Source organism: Poecilia latipinna, unplaced genomic scaffold, assembly GCF_001443285.1.
Source record: "Poecilia latipinna isolate Pla-1442-1.1 unplaced genomic scaffold, P_latipinna-1.0 Scaffold600, whole genome shotgun sequence".
Lineage (NCBI taxonomy): Eukaryota > Metazoa > Chordata > Actinopteri > Cyprinodontiformes > Poeciliidae > Poecilia > Poecilia latipinna.
Window position 1 is genome coordinate 39,746 of NW_015113216.1, and position 21,693 is coordinate 61,438.

At 38.3% G+C, this 21,693-nt stretch overlaps 1 protein-coding gene and 1 long non-coding RNA gene across 3 annotated transcripts in view; one reads left to right on the forward strand and one right to left on the reverse strand.

Annotated features, from left to right (window-relative positions):
* The window catches only part of LOC106953747 (uncharacterized), a 45,096-nt gene extending 33,917 nt beyond the window's left edge, over positions 1 to 11,179 (forward strand). The window contains exon 2 of the long non-coding RNA XR_001426250.1: positions 8,709 to 11,179. This is a non-coding gene — a long non-coding RNA (uncharacterized LOC106953747). The remainder of the gene's footprint in view (positions 1 to 8,708) is intronic.
* Positions 11,180 to 13,115: 1,936 nt separating this feature from the next.
* tmem161b (transmembrane protein 161B) overlaps positions 13,116 to 21,693 on the reverse strand; it is a 22,736-nt gene continuing 14,158 nt past the window's right edge. The window contains exons 8-12 of one of the 2 annotated variants that reach the window (XM_015042721.1): positions 20,842 to 20,982; positions 19,346 to 19,459; positions 17,762 to 17,936; positions 16,989 to 17,085; positions 13,116 to 16,880 (exon numbers count right to left, since the gene is read on the reverse strand). In XM_015042721.1, the coding sequence (XP_014898207.1) occupies positions 16,585 to 16,880; positions 16,989 to 17,085; positions 17,762 to 17,936; positions 19,346 to 19,459; positions 20,842 to 20,982 (823 nt within the window). In that variant the 3' untranslated portion in view covers positions 13,116 to 16,584. The remainder of the gene's footprint in view (positions 16,881 to 16,988; positions 17,086 to 17,761; positions 17,937 to 19,345; positions 19,460 to 20,841; positions 20,983 to 21,693) is intronic. The other variant, XM_015042722.1, reaches the window with a different exon arrangement.

Here is a 21,693-nt window from a genome sequence, read left to right on the forward strand (position 1 = left end):
TTTTCCCTACTGAATAACATTACACAAATGAAAGATTAAATTAACTGGGTTAGATAAAACCTTTGAAATGAAATATACATTTATTTTAAAGTATTTTAGCTAATTTGTACCCGGTGTGCGAATAAACGTGGAAGGCCTAGAGTCAACGAGAGAGACTGAGGTGTGTGACCAATCCAAAACTGTAAACATTAGAAGTCTAAGGCAAACGTAGACTAAAGATGGACTTCAAACTACACACCCTTTAGTGAAGCTCCAAACCTATTTTCTGCAGACCTTCTTTCTGAAACTGCCATTAGCATAAATCTACAGTCCTTAGAGGTTATGATGGTGTAAAATTATGGCTGCCCCAGCACACCTCACAGCCCTCTCTGCTATCCCTCCCTTCGGGGTCCAAGGCCCCAGCCTTCGATTGAGATCATCTCCATGCCTTGGTTCTCTCCACTATCAGCCTTCCTCTTTGCCTTCCAGTCCCACTCAAAGGGAATGTGTAACTGAATTTAAAATGGAGTGCCCTTCTTTCAAGGACCACAGCTAATGAGACGTTTTGCCTTGAAATCCAGGCTGGATGGAGGAGACCCGGTGGGAAAGGCCTGAGATGATAGCCACCCTGTACGTCAGGTGTGAGGGTGCTAAGATCCCCGTGTGCTGAAAAGAGAGAAAGGTGGTTTCTAAGTACAGTGAAATGAGCTTTCATTGAACCAGCTCTGTTCTGTTGGTCACCTAGGGCCGTCATTGTGAATCCAAGAGTTGTGTGATCTGTATCTAGGAGCAGAACAAGGGCCGACACCAGCTAGGCCTCCTCTTTTGCATACATATGTTAGAATCCCTGAAAGGAAAGCCCAAATGGCCTCGCTGAGAATTAGGAAGTGAGGTGACAATTACATTTGGATGGAAGAAAGCAGACTGTAGTGGGTGTCCGAGTGAGAGGAGGAAGGATGGTGCATGGAGAGATGGAGCAGTGACTCAAAGAGAGACCAGCCCATAGAAGCAGGTACACTTGACAGTTTGCAGATCGAGGATCATCCAAGACTCTCTGCATGGGTGCAGCGATGAAAGGAATCATCCAAGGGATTCTCCTTTTAATCAGGGGCCCCAAGGAGAGAACCTTGCAGTCGACGGGCCCCCGGCCGCCGCTAGCCACTGTCATGCTAATGAAAGAGGCTCAGGGTGTGAATGGAGAGGCTAGCTTGTTTCTTGTGTGCTAATTAATGCATGTGTCAGGTGTGTGTAAGTGTGCGAGTGAGACTCTTTATGCATTTTAATGAAGTGTCTGCTTGTGCCTGAGCGTGTATGCATGTCAGTATGACGGGGATTTGAAGCATGGAGCGAGACAGATGTGTGACCAAAGAGTGGGTTCAAGAGTGCAAAAAACAGTGGATGCATCAATATGAAATTTGTACTGATTTCAAGGATACAAAAGCTCAGATTTTGAATCCTCCTTTAATTGAGGTCAAATTATAACTGGCAAAAAAGAAAAAAAAACAAAAAACACCATGAATGAACCATAGTTTCAATATATGTTTTAGAAATTCCAATAAACAATGACATAATTAATCAGTTTTGTTTTACTTTGCTTCTCCAACTATAACCTGTCTTGCCGATGTGATTTTTCTCAAGGCATGCCATGTATTGACTGGTGTTTATCAGCCATCTTGCTTTACCCGTGCAGCAAAAAAAGAAAAAAAAAAAAAAAAAACTTCCTTCACGACATGTTAGGGGAGTGATTTCCAGACAGCCCTTTCAGTCTACCTCTTGTTCCCACGGACACAAACGTGGGGGGACTTTTGGACGGCCTCAGGCACAGCATATGGCCTTAGGCTGCAGTATTGTCTAAGCTGTTTGGGCAAGCTAAAATAATGCCATTGTTGCATGTGCCTCTCAGACAAGACATAAGGGAGTGTGTCAGAGTAAAAAGGGAGAGCCATCAAAGTCTGTGACCTTTTAATTTGCTGGTAGCCTCTCCCACAGACGACTGTGTCTGCCATGCACATCCCAGTCTGCGACTCGAGACTCTTCCAATGCCACTGGTGTTGACAAGAACCACGTTTCCTGGATTTTATTTGACTGACCTCCTTCACCAAAACACATATTTTTTAGTAATTGATAAATAAAATAAAATAAAAAATTCTCAGAGTGGGGGAAATTATTTTGTTGACGAAATGGAGAAAATGCTCATACCTCAAGAAATGTACTACATTTTGCATTACAACCACAAACTATAATGTACGTTTTAGGATTTTATATAAAGTCCAACACAAAGCAGATGATAAATGTGAAGGTAAAGTAGGAGGTAAAGAAATACATAGTTTTCAAATGTTTTTGCACATAAAAGCATGATACACATTTGTATTCAAACCCCTATTATATTACTCCTAATTAAATTCAGTGTACTGACTGTAATTTAACCTCAATAGTGATTTGAGAACAGCAGTGAATAAACAGCCTCATGAAGGTCAAGGAATGCACCAGGCAGGTCACAAAAATGTTTCAACATCTCACAGAGCATCATTTGAGTCTTCATCCAGAAGTGGGAGCAAGACGGCACAGTTGCAAACCAACCAAGACATAACCATATCCCTAAACTGACAATTCTGCAAAGGGCATTAATGAAAAAAGTAACAATGATGAGAATTGTAGAGATCCACAGCTCGTTTGGGAGAATCTGTTAACATGAAAACTGTCAATTCTGCACTCTACAAATGTATCCCCTATAGTGAAGTGGCAAAGAGAAAGTCATTGTTGAAAATAAGCCATAAGACGTCCATGAAGGCCATGTAGGATGCATAAATGTGGAAAAAAGGTACTCTGTTGTAGGGCAGAAAACCTTGACATAACCCTGAACACACAATCCCAATGATGAAACAGCATCATACGGTGGAGATGCTTTTCTCCTGACTGACACTGAGGTATGGTGTAGATGTGCAAATCTGGGAGAGGCCAACTCTTACCCCTAGAGGGGCGGGGAGTCAGTGATTGCAACGTGATAAAAAAGTAAATTTGAAATTAGATTTGAAGAAAAGAGCAATTAATTCATGTTTCCAATGAACTCAGACATGCAATTACGTCCATGTTCACCAAATAAATCCCAATATGAAATCTGATTCTCTTAAAACCGCAGCTTACCATGGGTGACTGCCTCGCTTCTTGGCTGGAAGACACACCACAGGTCCCTCCCTATATGTGGTTCCACAAGTACTGCCTTGCATTCTCCGCCCTGCCCCCAACCTTGTCCACCCTGTAAAGTGCCATTATAAAAATGTCAAGGGGTCCCTCTCTCTGTCAAAATCATGTGCCATTATGCAAATCACTGTGTGAACACACATTCTCAAAGATTTACATAAGCTATATGGACTATAACTCAAAGGAGAATACAGAAGTAATTCAAATAGGTGTTATATGGAAATTTTCTTAAAAATAACAAAAGATAATTTTTTTTTATTTTTAGTTTGCATTGTTCAGTGATATACGTTTACTAAATTTGTGTTAACAATAATTTATATGGTATTGTCTTTATTATAAGAGCGTAAAACGAAGATTTTTAAGTAGGGATGTACCAATCAGGCAGTTTTCATTGACGTCTGACTTGTCTATTCTGCTTTTGACGCTTCCAATTTTTTTCCTCAATTACTGTGACACATAAAGTAGAACACACGTGCTGTAGGTTTAATTTATTTTAAAAACTTTTTATAGAGAGCAGTTTCTATTCCAAAAGAAACTGAAAGGATAAAAATAAATGACACTTTATGTATTAAAGCATATGTTCCTAAGCTGATGCATAACAGTCTTGGTGAATCAGAAAATAAAATCTGATTTTCTTTTTTTTTTTTTTTCAAAGGCAATAAAGATAAAGCAACAAAAAAAAAATGGAAAGATGCAGAACTCTGACTATTTCACTGGTGCATCATGTAGTTTAATATTAAGTAACAGAATAAAAAAAGCAACAGTTAAAAAAAAATATTTAAAATTAAAATGTGACTGTATGCAGATCTGCTTAGCTTCCAATGCAACAGACGTCAGACTCATGCTCAACTTTTGAATATATTCAAATCAAGAGGATTTTCCATCACTGATACATTTTATTGAAAAGATCACACAAGGAAGGGTCTTGTGGCAGTACCCTCTCAAATTGGGTGGAGAGTGATTTTCTGAGTGACTATTAGACAGAAGCTTTTATGTGATTGGATCCATTTTACATTTTCTAACTCTCTTTCTTTTTTGCTGGCATTAAATGTCTGTGTTTGAAATGTGATGTCTGCAGAGGGAATGGAGACAATGAGAAACGAAGGTGAGAGGGCTATAAGAGGCGGAAATGTGAAATTCTTTTGGTAGAAAGCATGAAGGTGCCTGAGACAGAGGTGAACCCTGTAATGTACCCATTTGAATGTTGAATCATCCATTTACCATGACTTTCACTGCGTCGCTGTTTGACAGAGTTCCTCATACGAAGAGCAATAAAAAAGGTTCTATGTGTATACTTCTTTGGACTTGCACAATGGCGCAATGTGACATTACAGAAAATCAAGAAAAGAACAGCTAACTTCCCCACTCTGTGTGACACATTAGGGTACCGACGGGGTCTAGCGAAAGGCGTAAGAGAAACAGCAGCCAGGGCCTTCTGTTTTGACAGCCATAAACTAGAACATTGTTCCATTGTTTGCTTCCCATAGATGCAGTTTGAGTGGCAGTGAGTGTGGCGTACGCTGACATGTAGAGCTGCTTCACATTTCCTCTAATTGCTCCGCGTTGCCCGAGCCTGGCACACATGTAGAGCATGGTGAGAGGCAACTCCTTTCAGGTCGGAACAGGAGGTGCTGTGTTTTGCCATACAAAGAAGAAAAAAATGCAGCCATGAGGGGGGTAGACAAATAAGAGGAGTAGGAGGAGAAAAGCATAAAGGGGAGGCGTTTTGTCATTTCTGACTGAGTATTCTGAAGGACAGAGGTCGACGGCCCTGTTTCTGCAAGTCTGTTGTAGAGTAAGGTCTGGCATTTAGCATCAACCTACATACGGAGGTAAAAACGAGTGCTGAACACATGGAATTCATTCTAATAGGGCTACTAGTAAAAAATAATACTAGATATCACTCCACAACCCAATTAATTCAGACCTACAAAGAAATTATATAAATGGCAGAGGGACTAAGTAAGTGACACACAGTGATTTTTTTTTTAAACCTTTTTTGGTCATGGTAGATTGAGGAGGATTAATGAATGGAGGAAGTGTTCGCGCGCTTAGTCCAGGCATGATTTGGACCCATTCTTCAGCACAAACTCTCTTCAAATTTTCAATGCTATTTGATCATGAATTCTTTCCATCAATTTTCAATTGGGATGATTGCCGTAGCCATTCCAGCAGTTTTCTTCCTCTGTGATTGCCTGTTTATTTGTATTAGTGTCTTGAGCAAAAAAAAAAAAAATCATCCTTTGATAGTTCATCTTAGGCCTCTGATTAAGAATAACCCAGTACATTTATCCTCAATTCAATTTAATGAGGTACTGCAGTACCGTATTGCTAAAGACAGTCCGACTGTATGACGTTCCCATCTCCAAACTTTACTGTTGTATGTGTTTTTTCTTTTTGATACTTTCTTTTGACCAGACTATTTTTGACCAGTACTTCAAGAGCTTAATGTTCAAATGTTCAGCAGCAGACTTTAAGGCAGCTTCGAAATGCTTTTCCTTCTACAGTGGAGTCTTTGTGCAGCAAGTGCTCACAGTCAACATTGTGGTTGAATGCATTGTTTAGTGTTTTCATGCAAGAACTGTAGCTTATGAATCCTGGTCTTTCTGAACTTCATTGCAAGTGGAGCTCTGCTTTGAACAAGCTTCTTGATTATTTTGTTCTACTTCTAAAAGTACATATACATTTTGACAGCTCACTGAAACATGCACAAGTATAGAAATGTGTCTATAATGTGTTTTTTTATTTTTAGATATATAATTTTTATAATACATGTTCCACCTGTCCTTCCACCTTACATACAATTTGTGAACTTTGTTTTGATTTATTTTTATGTGTTGGAAATCTTGGCATTTTACTGGTGTCTGCTCTAAATTCCATGCCAATAGCAGGATTAAAAATACATTTATTGATAAAGACATTGATGTTTTCAGTACATTTTTTTCCTCTTTACATGTCACTCAAACGCATTTTGTCCGTCAGCAAAGAAAGTCAGTTTTGTGGAAACCGCCACAAACGCAGAAACAAAGGAAGGGGGGCACAATATAGTGGCAGACACAGCGTCACTTTTGATTCATGTTGCGCTGAGAAGTATTGAGATTGGAGAAAATCCTTGCAAGGGAGGAGGGAAAAAGCCTCTATCCTTGCTGATGCTATTTTAATTAAATAGTTGCTAGGTTACACATTGCAGAACGACAGAGGTAGGTGGTGTGGCACAGGCGTCTGGGCAAGGGGAGCAGTGTGTGTGAGACAGCACATGTCCCTGAACAATGAAAACACATCCCCCTTTCTTTTTCCACACCCCAATTTATAATAAGGATTTCAAATGCGAGACATATTGACATGAACTACAGTGAGAGCGATTTTACGCTCCCTAAAACTCTCTCCTTCGCCGTCTCCCCGTATCCGTCTGTCTTTTTCATTATTTTCTCACAGATCTGAAGACGGATTGGTGGTGGGGGGGAGGAAGCCCCTTTTCATCATGGTGACACTGCTTTTCACCTCCGCTGGTGACTGGTGCTCCCAGAGCACGCCAGGAACCCAGACATCGCAGAATGCCACGGGGCCCTGTGTGCCCTGGCAACTACCTCGGCTTTTTTTTTTTTTACTGCCTCCTCCCAAAACATCCTCGTGAATGTACAGACACACCTCCTCCAGTTTCCACCCTGAGCCTCCATCCACACAGCAGCTCTGGCCACACAGCAGCTCAGGCAGAGCTCTGATGGAGATGGACTGGAAGAGAGGGGAAGAGTTCCTTGATGCTGGAAATAAATCTGACAGGCCCCACCGGATGAGGCCGAGCCTAATCTTTTTTTTTTTTTTTGTTGATTGAAGGGTGTGTGCATGTAGAGGAGTTTTGTCTTTTTTTTTTTCACCCAACATCACTTTCTTTATTTTCAACACCCCCTCTTCATCTCAGCCTTTCTTTTCTGTGGCAGTGCAGATAATGCCATAATTTACAGCCATGCATTGCAGAAGATGAATGATAGTTGCTTTTCTTTCTTGGGATGCATTCACCTTTACCAGATAATAGCCCTTTTGAGAGAATAATAAAAGGAAATGTCTTATTTTTATATTACGTTTTCATTCTAACGCTCGAGAAGTGAAATGTAATTTTCAATCTTTCATTTAAAAACAAAGTTGATGGTTATGAGTGCGCTACTTTTTTCTTTAGATATTCCTCTTCCATATTCTTCAGTGGAATATTATAAAGGTAAAAAGTTTTTTTTTATGTTATTCAATCATTTAAAGTCTCTGGTGCATATAAAAGTATGCCTAAAAAGGGTAATTTTGCACACACACACAAATATGTAATGCTTAGCAAAAGAATGAATACTTATGGAACTTTTTTATACTTCTCACATCACAACTACTATCTTTAGTAGAAAGTATATAATTTAGATTTTTTTTTGTGACAGACCAACACAAAGCAGTGGATAACTATGGAGTGGAAATAAGATAATATATATCTTTAAAGCTTTTTTTTTTATAAAGAAAAACAATAAAGAAAACTCTCTGAAGTCAGCTAAAAAGACTGTCAGTATGAAGCCCTCAGAGGTTTGTTAGAGAACATTGGTGAACAAACAGCAGCATGAAGACAAACAGGTCAAGCTTTGGAGAAGTTCAGTCCATTGTATGAAAATGGAAAGAATATGGCACAACTGCAAGCAAAGCTGCTCACCTAAGCTGAAAGTGTTTCCAGGGGGGCATAAAGCACTGAAATTCAGTACTGGAATAAAGTAGAAAGATTTGCCCTCTGCAGTTTTCCATAAGATACACAACAAAAAGACTAAAAATGTAACTGAATGAGCTCTAGTCAAATGAAACCAAAATCGAACATTTTGATTTAGATGCAAAACGCTAAGTGTGGTAGAAAGCTCATACCCTAAAAACACCATGCTCACTGTGAAACATAGTGACATCGGCGTTATGCCTTTTGTCAGCGCGGCCCAGGGAGCTGATCAGAGTTGATGGGAAAATGGATAAAGCTAAATAGAGGTTAGTGTTGCCAGAGTCTGCAAAAGACTCCAGACATTAGTGGACGGTCACCTTCAAGCAGAACTGCAATCTTAAACATCCAGCTAAGGATAAAATCAAATGGTTTTGATCAAAGCTTGTCCATGAGTTAATGTGGCTTGGGCTGAACCACATTAAAAAATGATGTTTTTACAGACACTCTGTTCAGTTTAAATGAACTTATTCTATGTTTTTTTTTTTTTTTTAATGTGCAAAAATTCCAGTTCATAAATCTGCAAAACTGGACAATATTACCTGGAAGACATATTTACTTTATACTTTTACCACTCAAAACCACAACAAAATATGCTTAGGTTTGTGTGTGTAACATCAAAAAATGTGACAAACCTTAAGGGTCATGAATGCTTTTGCAGCAATGTTAATTTACCAAAAAGCATCCAAACTTTAAATATAAAGAACATTAATCTGTCCTTGATGTATCTGCCCCCACTCCTCCCCCCCCAAAAAAAAAAAAATAAATAAAAATGTACACTCTCCTGTCTTTCCAACAGACAATGCTGCTGGAGGGAACGGACAATCAACATGTGTCTGCAGCGCGACAGGCTTGTTTCTGAGTGTCCAGGGTCAGCTCCCCAAGGGAACGCTCCAAAGGACTGCAGTGACCTGCCAACACTTCTCCCCCGTCATCCTGCAAGCGAGAGGTCAAAGACGATGTCTGAGGCGGCGGCGGATCAATGTGTGACCTTCTCACTTATAATCAGGATTAGGGCAATTGACCCTTTCAGATTTTTTCTAATGTTCTGAAGATGATTTTATTTTTCAGGGAAATGTGATGCATTGCTTTGAAGTAACGAGAACTATTTAAGTTATATTAGTGAAGTAATTTGTTTCTTGTGAGGCAAGACCAAAGATATGAACAGAGCAAAACAAATATTGTAAATTTGTTCCCTTACCAATATCAACAAGGTAAAACTTTGCAGGTAAACTAAACTGATGCACTAATCTATCTAGATTAAAAGAAAATAATCAGCAGGTGGACAAATGAATTTAGCTGGTCTCTAGAACTAAGATTAGTTTTATATATGTTCTATTTCACAGTTTCCAAAGACACCCAACTACGTGAATATATCAGAAACATCAGCTGGCTTTAAAGCTATGTGAACCAGAAGTTTAACTACTACATGAATGCAAGTTGCATTATTTTCCTAATAAAATATAACAGTGAAAATTAGCTTCACCAAGCTTGAAGCACGTAGAGGAGAGAAGTGGGGAGAAAAAAAGCAATTGCCAGTTCCACATTTTTCTTAAAGTGTATGGGTAGAATAAAATGATTTTTTTTAAATAATATGTATTTTATTGATATTATATTGACATTGGAGATACCTAAAAAGGAAAACCCCCTCAAAAGGCAACAACACTATGTGCACACTGCAGCACCTTTGTTCTAGTTCAAGTCCCGCATTCACTAAAGTGCCAAAAATCCTCCTAATGAACGGTCATCCGGAGTGCTGCATAAACGACAACAACATCACACGGCGTTCCATATCAAAAGATCCCATCTACTCTCATCCTTCCACTGGCTCAATCCGTGGCCCGTTCTCTGGACACATTATTACCGTCATCATTTTAACATGAAAGGGAGGAAACAAGTGCTGCACCACTACCAAGGAGACACCTTGATCCCAGAGCATTTGCATTCGCCACCTTGTTCCGCCTGATGTATGAACGAGTTAGCGCTGGGCTCTGTGATTGGCCGGCGCTGAAAAGCAGAAGCAGGCACTCTGCTAATGCTGCATATGTTGTTCCCCCTTCCCCCCCCTTCTTCCACACTGTGTCACACTCAGGCGGTGGCACTAGAGGGCAGTCCACCCTGTTGCTTTTTGTTGTGGAGGAGGCAGACACGGTTGGACTCACACTGAGGGAATGATCTTTTAAAATATTTTTGTCAATTCCATGAAAAATTAGCTAGGGATTTTTGGAAATCAGTGGTTTGACAATTACGTCTGGACCGGACGGTTTATCCTCACTTGAGTGCTGGGAAGGAAAACTCGTCAGTTGGTTTTCGTCAACAGGAAAACTCTGTTAGTTCATGCAATGTGAATATACATTGCATGGCAACAAGGATGCTTTCCAAAAGCTTTTAAAGACAGCCTTTTATTTTAAAGAGATAGGATAATGCTCTCACACACACGCACACACACAGCTGGACTGCTGCTTTCTGTCTCTGGCGCAGTCATTCAGGAGGCTGCTAATTAAAGACACACAACAATGAAGCGTGGAAACCCCAAAGCAACAGTGTTAATCAGAGAGAGAAAAAAAAAAAGGTAAGAGCAGTAGTGATTACAGTGAGACCGTTTCAGCAGACCTCAGATTTGATCTAAGTGGCGATTTTAATATAGTTCATAAGGACTTCTTGTCCATTTCTTTCCCCGTCTGCCAGAAGGTGGTTGAGTCCGAGACAAATCCAGAAAGCTTTATTACTGGATGAGTTCTGGGAAAGAAGCGTTTGCTTCAACTTATTTGATGATATTAAATCATCATCAAACACTCTATTGTTTCAGATCATTGTAAAAATATTCTGCTGTTGACTTTGCGTCATAACTTTTGTTGCTCCCAACCGTTCGAACACAAAACAAAGACAATTTAATTACTGTTTTATATACAACATTGAAACGGTTTTTTAAAAACATAGTCATGACATTTATTTTTAAGGTTGCATATAAAGCACTTGTCATTGTATATCAACACTACTCTAATACTTTCTACTTGTTGCCTACAGCTGCCATTACTACTTTCATTGATATCTCCAATGCCTCTGTTTGTTTAAAAATACTTCAACTTCTATTACAATTTTTAAACAGATTCATCAGTTGACTATAATTATTTTTGATTTCTTTTAGCAACCTGTGACAGAGTTCTGCCCTGTGTCTCTGCATGCTTTTTCTCAGATCTCTGCAAAAATGACAAATAAAAACCTTGAACCTTCTATATTTTACCATTAAAACGAAATGTCCACTGTGGATTTCTCACTTGTGTTTGTCATTCATTATTTAACATGAATCTGTTCCAAATGTGGTTTCTTTGTTACTCAGAGAAAGTGTGAATCATTTGAAAATTGTTCGACCTCCTAATCAAAACTTTGTCATGAACAATATTTTTTCTATGCACATTAAAAAGGTGGCGTTGTGGAATTTTGATGCGACTCACAATCTACGTTTGTTCTAAAAAGCAAGTTTAAAATGACTTAAAAAAAAAAACATACTTTACATCTGTAAACACACTTCAGTGTTTTGCACCGCCTTTGTATCTGCTGTGACGGTTTAGAAAAGAATATGACTGGATGTTTTATATATAGGATAATTGCTATGATCTCAGTCATTCTGTAATTGGCATGCTATTACGAAAAAAAAGCTTTTTTTTTATAAATCTTTTCACTTGCTTTTAATTGAAGGTATCAATGAAGAGAGAAAAAACACCTAAAACTAGGTTACAGGAGGTCAAGCAATGTAAAGTGCTCTCTTTTCGGCCATTCACAGGAGAAGGTCAGGTCAATCATGTAAGTATGGCAGCCGCTTCTCACAATCGACATCGGGATGGGTTAGCCCTTCTGTGCTAGACAGAAAGCCCGCTTTTGTAGCGTCGACCCCTTCAGAAGCTTCTCAGTTCTTCGGCTGTGTTGTGGCGACGGAGGGGCGGGGGTCTCTGCTCTACGAAGAGGGGCCCTCTATGAAAAGGCCCCACTCAAGAGGAATAAAGGAGCCTCTCCAGTGGTTTGTTTTGGAGGCTGTCTTATTGATCTGTCTACCTATGAATGAATGCATTGGCCCAGTTTTCCCGCTCACAGCTACAATGGCACTCGGCCTGTATTAACTGCCCCGATGTTACTCCCAGAGAATGGCGCAGATTGAGAGGAGTTTTGGGAACGTTTGTCGTTTCATCCCTGAATCCACAAACCGTTCCCCAGAGAATGGAGACGGTTAACAAGGAGAAGTAAATCAATGACCGCTGACTGCCAAAAATCAATATTACAGATTGAGCAAGAATGTGGAACGGTTCATACACACAAAAGACGCTGAACCACAACAGCCACTTCATTTTCCTAACTGAACATTAACTTGTTTGGGACCTTGGAGTTCTGTACTAAAAACTGGACTTTTAAGTGCCATTATGTTATTCTCGACTCGGAGTAAAAATCTTTTCAGAATTTAGTTTTTCTCTTCCCTCCCCCTACTTTCCTTGTTGCTCATGAGCATGGCCACGGTCAAGATGTGCCTTAAAATAAATTGCTCTTCGAAACAATTTATAATCCATTGAAAATGAATATTGGAGGTTTTTCCCCTGCTTTTACCATCCTATGTTTTTGGCATAATAAACTCAAGTTTCTGTCCATCATTGTTTGTTAGTTCCAGGTCTTTTAAACTATTTAATTATTGCTCTTGATTCTAGAACGTATGTAGGCGCTCTCTTGTAGACGTTTACTAAAATAGAAAGATCAAAACCAATTTGTCTCATTTGTAAAGCATGTCCTCTCGTCTTTCCCAGTTTGATGAGTAGCAATGTGGCATGGACCTCTGTGTGTCTCTGCACTTGTATGCTGTAAGAAAAATGAAAGGCATTCCAAGGCACTTCGATACACCAACAGTGCTTGGGGACATTAACTGGCACCTCTAACAAATAGTCTTAACATAATGTCTTTTTTTTTTTTTTTTTTTGCAGTAGGAGAATCTTATGCGCAGACAATATTGCTACCAAGCACAACGAGGAGGATAGCTAAGTGAGTTCAAACCCCCCAGAGATTAGAAAGTTGGAACAAAGAATCACATTTTGGGTCTTAAATCTGCATAACAACCCTACATAAAAACTGTTAGGAATAATATAAAAACATCCTACAGTGTTTCTAATAATCTCATGCATGATCCCCAGTTAGGCTGTACAAGACTAAAAAAAAAAGGACAAAGTAAAGAACATAATTTATTTAAGACAAAATCTAAAGCAGAAATAAATACACGACAGAACATCATGTGTTATTTTAGTCTGTGAAACCAAAACTGAGTAATAAACACTTACAGTGGTAAAAAAAACTGAAAATATCAACATCTGTTCATCTGGACAGTGGATTCTGAAAATATCCAAAACATTATTTTCAATTACCCAGACCAGGCCATTAAATAAAAGGTAATCTCTCACAGATTTGTCAAACACATTTAAAAAAAAAAAAAAAAAAATGATTTTAGCCATTGTGCACTTCAACAACAAAATGAACGGCTTACAATTCAAATTAGAAATGTTTGCAAGCATAAGCAAATAAATATAAAAAAAATAGATGAAAAAAATAAATGATTACGACAAATATGATTAGGACGAGATTCAGATTAAACACATTTGACAAGGAATGAATTTGAAAATTGCAGGGAAGTGGGTGGAAGGGGGTTAAATCAACTCAAATCAATGTATTAAAACGCAATCTAAAAATCAGGCAGGATTGATACATTCGCTATGTGCATATTCCCCATCGTTTCAAACGGATACAAACTAAAGCTAAGACTGAAAATCAGGATTTTAGAAATGTTGATATGGTGTTGCTGGAATATGTTGCTGTATACAAAACTGACGTCTGGAGTTCATAAACTCCAGCTGAACCAAAGAAAACGGGAATTTGGAATTAACCTGACACCATGTGCCCTACATTTCTAATAACACCGGGCAAGTGTGTTGGCCAGTGAGTCAACAACTCCGACTCCTTGTGCGCATATTTATACGTTCCTACCAACGTAGAATGATCCACAAAGACTCGCTGAACACATGTAGTTCTTGTGTGAACCTCTACAGCTAATCCCCAATGTACCAAGTCAGATCTACAGAAAAAAACTGAAGGCCGCAGAGTTTTAGTGCAGTTTCACAAAGTAGCAGAAACAAAACCTTCAGCAACAAAGCACAGGGTTGTTGGGTAATAGGACCCTTACTTGGCACCATTTTAAAAACGTGTATTTTAAGAAAAGAAATCTGAAAATGCACAATTAAATGTAGGAGATAAAAATTAAAAAAATGTGCCATCTTAACAGCAGCTGACTTCTCTTCATAACAATGCCCTTTGAGTATACAGCTGACAATCAGCAGTGAACACGTTACCAGCAGACAGACAGAGGGGCATAAGCCGTTACCCCGACTGAGCCCCACACATGCTGGCCTCCCGTAAAACATATTAGTCCTCTCACACACCCACTAAAATGGCTCAAGTAAAACCATGAAGGTAATAAACTATGAACATGACACCAGAAATCCTTCCATTTTTAAATTAAACTTTGTCCTGTATGGCGAGCTCTAAGCACATCAACGTCAAGCTGAGGAGAAACGATCTCGTCTCTCCGACTCTAGAAACCCGAGCAGGACTACAGCACTGCCAAGCAGAAACTCACTGGTCCTTAATACGTTTTAAGACTGTGTAAGACATTTCAGATACAAAAAACAACAACAACAAAAAAAAAACAGGTTAATATTTTTAATAAAACAAAACTTTGAGACTTAAGGAGTGAAGAACAACTCATAACCCCATTCCGATTCCTTTTGGTCCCAACTTCCTTCCATTTCATAGCCATGTACTTAACCATGGAGCACCGGTTTGTTTCTTTAGGTAGTTAATTATCTGTATCATTGTAAAGAAAAATAAATGCTAAACAAATATAATTCAAATAAAACCCATTTCCCTAAGATTGTGGTTCAGATCCCTGTTTGGGTCATTTCAGTCTTATAAAATTTGACACTTTTTGACCCCCGATTAAACCGAAACTATGAGCAACCTCCAGCAGAAGGCTAAGTAATAGCTATTATATTCATAACGCATTTTCCTTACAGTAGTCTGCGAGTAGATTATAGGACACTTATTTAAAACCGCTGGTTGTCAAAGCAGGTACAAAATGTCCCCAAAGTGAACATAAACTGAACCATGGTGTTTACAAAACATCCCGAGGTAGACAACCAATTTTATTATCCAAAACAGGCTGGGAACAAAGAGACCAAACCTACAAAACTAAGAACCGGTGAAGAGGAGAAATGACCTGTACCAGAGCAAGACGCAACCAAGAAGTGACCAAATCATGGTAGAAATCAGTTTCCAAACAAACAGAAAACACAAAAATGATGAGGAAAAAGAAAACACAGTCTGATTAGAATGATCCAGATATTCTGTGATTTAAATGTAGCTTCTTCACAATCCACCAATGGGTATTTCTGTGGGTGATTCACATTTCCTTCGGCAAGAATATTTCCAAATTCAACTCTAGACAAAAATTACTGTGGGTGGAAACTAAAAGAGGACCACTCACCTGTCTTTTTAATTAACACTTTTCTCTAAACATTATTGTGGATTTCATATAAGTGGTAGTTCTGTTGGCCAGTCCACTTAGACCTAAACGGATAGCTTCGAAACAATCAGCTAGTGTCAAATATATTTGACTGTTCAAAAGATTTGACTCTCATTGTTATTATAGAAGATCCGAGTGTCAAAATGGATAATATTCTTACATTTAGCATTTGATAACTGATACATTTAGCGGGTGTTTTTATTATACTTGTCAGTTAATTTACACATCAAAATAACATTGAAGACAAATGATAGGTAATAATTTTGTAATTACTCTAATCAATATGTTTTAATTTCTTAGTAGAGGGGTAGCCTCAGGTTTCAGATTTTAAATAGATTATCCTTTTTTTTTTTTTTTCAACATTTTTAAGCTAAATCAGTAAAATTGTAGTAATTTTACTTTCACACCAGTAAAATTGATAAAATGTGCTACGATTAAAAAGAATGACTTGGCGATCATTGAAATCAGAGACACTTTAAAGGAAATTATAACATTTTAAAATTAGTACTCTAATTGACTTGTTGGAAAGCATTAAAGGAGGTGCATTATGTTTTTTTTTTATAGTTAAAGATATCTGAGAATGTTTGAGATTACCGAATAACGGTATGTAGCCCGCAGTCACTAAATGGCTTTAGTCACCAGTTCCTATGCAGAAAAGCAAAATTGCATGAAAGCCATTTTTCCATTTATCTCTGATTATTGTTTTGTGTAAAATTCATAAATCTGTCTGTAGAGTTTTTATGTCACTTTACCGATGACACTGATTTATTTACCTCTCATTGTTTAATGGTGAGCCTCGTAAAGACTTAGAGCTTTTGCTGCTCGACTGAATAAAAAAACAAACATCACTTCTATGCAAGTTAAATCAAATAAGAGTTCACAGTCGTCTGTGGAGGAAGCACTGGGAGCAAAACCAAGAGCTCTGATGATATGATCAGTTGTTCTGAGGTGGTCAGAGACATGGAGGTGACGGAGGAAGAGTTGTGGAGCAGAGTCACGAGTGGGCCTCTGTAGCCCCCCCAATAGGTCATTTTCTGACCAAAGAAAAGTGGGACTGCTGCTGATGCTATGCCGCCATGAGATACTGATGGTAGAAGAGGCCAAAAAGAGATGTGGAGAACAGACAGGCAGCAATCCACCAGGTGAAGAAGGAGAACAGGCCCCTGAAAAGTAAGGGGCTAAAAACAGTCCGTAAGCCCCCAAGAGCCATTGAGAGTTGGGCCACAGATGCCCGGGCTCCAGTTTCCACCACTGTATCTGGTTTTAGAGGTGCCATTTGTTCTGTTCCGATAACAGAATCAGAGTTTATCTCATGGAGGCAAGGCAAGTCTTCTTCAGGATAGACCCACCAGGAGTGACCACCTATTGCAAGTTAAGGAAAAAAAAAAAAAAAAAGGGAAAAGAATGGCTTGATGTTATAGAAAGCAAAGACTATTCAACACAAAAGTAAAATACTAAGGAGTGACTCACCTAAAGTTTTTAGCAGCAAAGTTGTATGTAGCAGCATCACCAGTGGTGCCACATACTGTAGTGCGATTACGCACAAGTAGTAAAAAACACGTGCAATCTAGACAAAGAAGAATGGCATTAGTTCAGATTATAAAACAGCTGCAAGACAAAACATTTCCAAACATTCATCATGTGAATCCAACATCGTCATTGGCCGACTTTTTGAATTTCTGAATGGCTGGTTCTCAGTCAGGGCCAATCAAACTGAAAATTTTACCATTTCAGTTAGCAGTGAATTCTTTAAGTTTCCTCGGTATTTAAAATTATTTTAAAATAAAAACTAAAAAGTAAGTCAGAACAATGGCAACAACAAATAATCTGATTGGTTAGTTCCTAAAACTGTAATGTGAGCAAAATAAAAAAAAAATAAAAAATAGAATTTGAGGACAGTACACATTGATCAACACATCGGTGACACACCTCAATGTAAATTGGTGGAATTGAGAACAGTAGCATTTTTATATCTATAGTTATAAAGGAAAATGGCAAAAGCATAATATTTGTAGATTTAAATCGAAGATATCACATAATACATGGGACAACCATTCAATTATCTACAATTTCAAAACTATTCTAAACTAAAGCTATAACTAAAGAAGACATGGCTGCTTTTCAAAATTTAATACTAAACAAGGCGCCAAGTTTAGAGTATCTTAAATAGTACAATTTATAAAGTAAACAGCTGCAACGTTGTAGTTTAAAAGAAGCAAAAAAACTATGAACAAAGTAGTTACCATCTTCTGCAGGTCAACCGTACTTATCCGTCCTGCTTCCTTCTTCATCTGGTCCACACCTTTCTGTGCCAGGTTGAGGTAGGCCTGCAGGTGATGTCTCATCATGGCGAGCCGGAGCACACACATCAGTATAATAACCCATAACCGCAACGAATCATACGCCTGCTCGCTCATTCTGGCATTAATGGGAAGGCGGAAATAAAGGTGGAGAAACAGAGAAAAAAAAAAAGGCAGTTTTTTTCTGCTCCACAAACTTAACACATCGTGAAAGCACCAATCTGGGTGGTAAGCAGAGGCACAGAGACAGAAAGAAATGACAAGGGGAGGAAAAAGAGCCACAAACAGCTCAGAAGAAAAGGCAAGAGAGGGTGAAATTGAGGTATAAAAAGGTGAAAAGGGGGTAGTGTAACATGAAATTAAACTTAATCAGGTTTGACCTTGATGCGCGTAAAGGCCTATGTCAAAGGCAGAAGAAAGTTAGATACACGACAGACTTCAAACAACAAGTAGAGGATAACATCTTAGAATTAATGATGAGAGAGGAGTTAAAGAAAACAACTTTCGTTTTGCGGTGAAGACAATGTATATGTTGCCATTACTTCTTTTATGAGCTAAACAGCGCTTCCTCTAACCCACTGTTGTAAACTTTTAAGTTTACTTTGGTTTTATTTATTTTCTTTAAAACACAAAGGGAAGAGATTTTTCCCAGTCTGCTTGTTTGACTTATAAGTAGCAGGTTAGTAAAAAAAAATCTAAATTAAAGTAGCTCATTTGCAGAGTGAGGAAATCGTCGTGGAGAGAGTTGTGTCATAATGCCAGACAAAGACATAGTTGAAGCTAAAAATAGATCTTTAAACATTACTACGGTTCAATCGTTTTGCTTGATAAGCATCCATGTCCTCATGTTGTAGTTTAATAAAAAACGTTTTAAAAAGTACAAAAAGACCTAACTTAAAACACATAATCATGACAAAAAATGTCAAAGTGGTTTCTATGAGAACTGATGGACAAAATGATCCATCTGTAACTTGTCTTACTGTAGAATTATGACGTTCTTCTAATGCATTAGACTCTCTGCCACTAGGCTACTGCTGACACAGCATGGTGCTGCTGTGGAACGGTTATGATGACAATCCATATGCTGGTTATTGCACTAACACAAAAAGCTGCTTGTGGTGGAAAAATGACAAAAAGACAGCAAGTTCACAACATCTTTTATGTGTGATGTTGCTTTTTCAACAATATATAAACAGCCACCACTTTTAATAAATTAGCATGTGGTGATAGAGCTACTTGGTCTATGTATTTGTGCTTCTTTTTCAGAGAAATAAGGACATTTTTTCTACTTTTATCATTACGAACCACATGATAAAAAAAAAAAAACTAAAGCATCTTAAGTTTACATTTAAAAATAACTACAAACTTCTTCCTTATGAGCAAAAACATATGTTGTTCGTAGTAAAACTACATGAGAATTTCACATTTTCCAATATGTCAAAGCACCACACAGTTAATATTATATTTATGAGGAAAAAAAATGCTAGAGCGTATAGTATAGCATGGTATATAAAAAATTTTACTTACAAAGGCACACTCTCTTTCCCAAGAGTGGGATTCAATAAGTAGTCCTTGGTAATGGGCTTCACCCACAGCAGGACCATGATGAGGGGGGAGAGGAAGTTGATATAAAGCAGAGTTCTGTGAATCAATTAAGAACAGAAGCAGAGACAACTCAGTAAGCTTTACTCCAACATTTTCTTATTTTCACTTAAGCTAATCTGAAGTTAAACATTTTTAACCCCAATGTGAAGTTAACAAGGACAGACTTTAGAAATGCAACCTTCCCTGAAAGAGGTGATGATATTACCATGGCAAAAAAAAAAAAAAAAAGAAAAAGAAAAATTGAGGGCACTGGAAATAATCCCCTCTAGTTACAGGGTTTGCCAAGGTAAGCTTATGGCACTTATGGAGGGAAACTGAAGAGGAAGCCATTTTGCAAAGGCTACTATGCCAAAGTGGATTATGTGAATGCAATGTGCTTTCTGCTCAGCACCTCCTATCATGGCCAGAGACATGCCACCCAGCGAGTTCTTATACAGAAAAATGACCAAACTGAAGATATCTTCATCTCAGTCACAGAGTGATCTCTTGTATCGCACATACCCAGAACAATATAAGACCTTTCTGCTTTCTGCTTGACTGTTCAAAATATAATCATTTGATCCTTGGGGACTGAATGAGTGACCAGTCTGAACAGGATGAGTTTAAGGTCCAGGAAAAAAAAAAAAAAGCCTAAAAAGCTTACACCAACATCATTTTTGCTTATTTGGTGGCCTTCATGTTATTTTTTTCAACCACATAAGTTCCACAGCTAAGCAGGTGGTAGTGCTTAATTAATACATTTTATTCATTTTAAATCCCAAAATATTAGACATGGAGCTGATACATTACTTCTCTTTTTATTTTAACTTTAAAGGAGGAAAGAAACACTTTTATTAGAATATAAAGGGCCTAGCTCCCAGAACTACAACTAACCAAAATGTGGTGAGTAGCACGTATAAAACTTGCATTTCAGTTCACTTTAGATTTGCCTAATTCAAGACAAAACACAGCAACAAAAAAAAAAAGAAAAGAAGAAATACTGGCACAGCATGGGCTCACCGTCTAATCTTCCTGCTGTTTGATTTCATTCGCCACAGAGTTTAAGTGGGTCAATGCACCACAGAGAACTGCACTCGGTGTTTGGAGGCTTCTGGTATCCAGGCTCACATTTTACTGTGGCAAGTTTAGACTTCTACTAGCTCATTAGCTCCTCAGCGTTTCACTGTTTGTGCTTTGGAGGCTCAACTGATGTGTCATTCAGGTCACAAATAGTGTGGATCCAATCACTGTATACATATATTGATATACAATAAATAATTTTAGTTTTTTAAATTTAACTGAACCTTTTTTTTTATTAAGTGAATAAAGAATGGATAAGAAGGGTATTAAAACTGTCTATGAAGAGCAACTGAATGTTATAGGAAGACTAAAAAAAATGTCTCCTAATGCAGAGAGGTACAATGTTGCAAGACACTCACTGTGTAAATTTTGCTGTGGTTAGGTTAAGTGCATCAAGGTGCATTTGGGCCAATCGTAGGCCAGGGAACGTTAGAAATGCTCCAATCAGAGAGCAGAGCAGGGCCAGGATCAGCTTGAAGGTGAGCTTAGATATGGGGCCCCTGTGAAAGAGAAATGACACAAATGCAAATGAAAGGAAGTCCCAATTCAAAGAGGTCATCTTCCAAATGACCCTAATTTCAACAAACGGCAACAGAGCTATGAGGAGAGGACTTGATTAGAGAGCAGCTGTACACAAGCACAGCTGCCGAGTACAGCCTTATCCATGAGTTAGATACCTGGCAGCAACATGAAACTCCAGATTCTGAAGATAATGTGAAAGTAGTAAGAAACATAGGTGGAACCAGTTCAAAACCATGTGCACACGGCTTGTTTAAAATTAATTTCAAGTCCGACATAGAACCAGATGAGAAATGCTGAACCAGATTGCTTGGTCCACAATATTACAGGTGTGCAGAGAGATACATGTACAAGCATTTTTAAATGCTTAGGGATGGGGATGCTGACGTTGAACCAAACCCTGAACACCTGCCGAATACAAACGTGCTGAACAGAAAACAGATAATATTTACTGTCTGAAAAAAAATCAAAAACAAAAAAAAACAACAACATATATATGGTATAGCTGCATAATTCCAAGATTAGCTCTTTTTGGAAAAATTGTGGTTAAAGAATACTTTTCCAAAATTGTAAAAAAAACATATTATATATATATATATATATATATATATATATATATATATATATATAAAAAAAATTCCCCTCTCACCCTCCGTGGGTGGTCTCTTTCATCCTCTGAGCTCGGGTCCTCT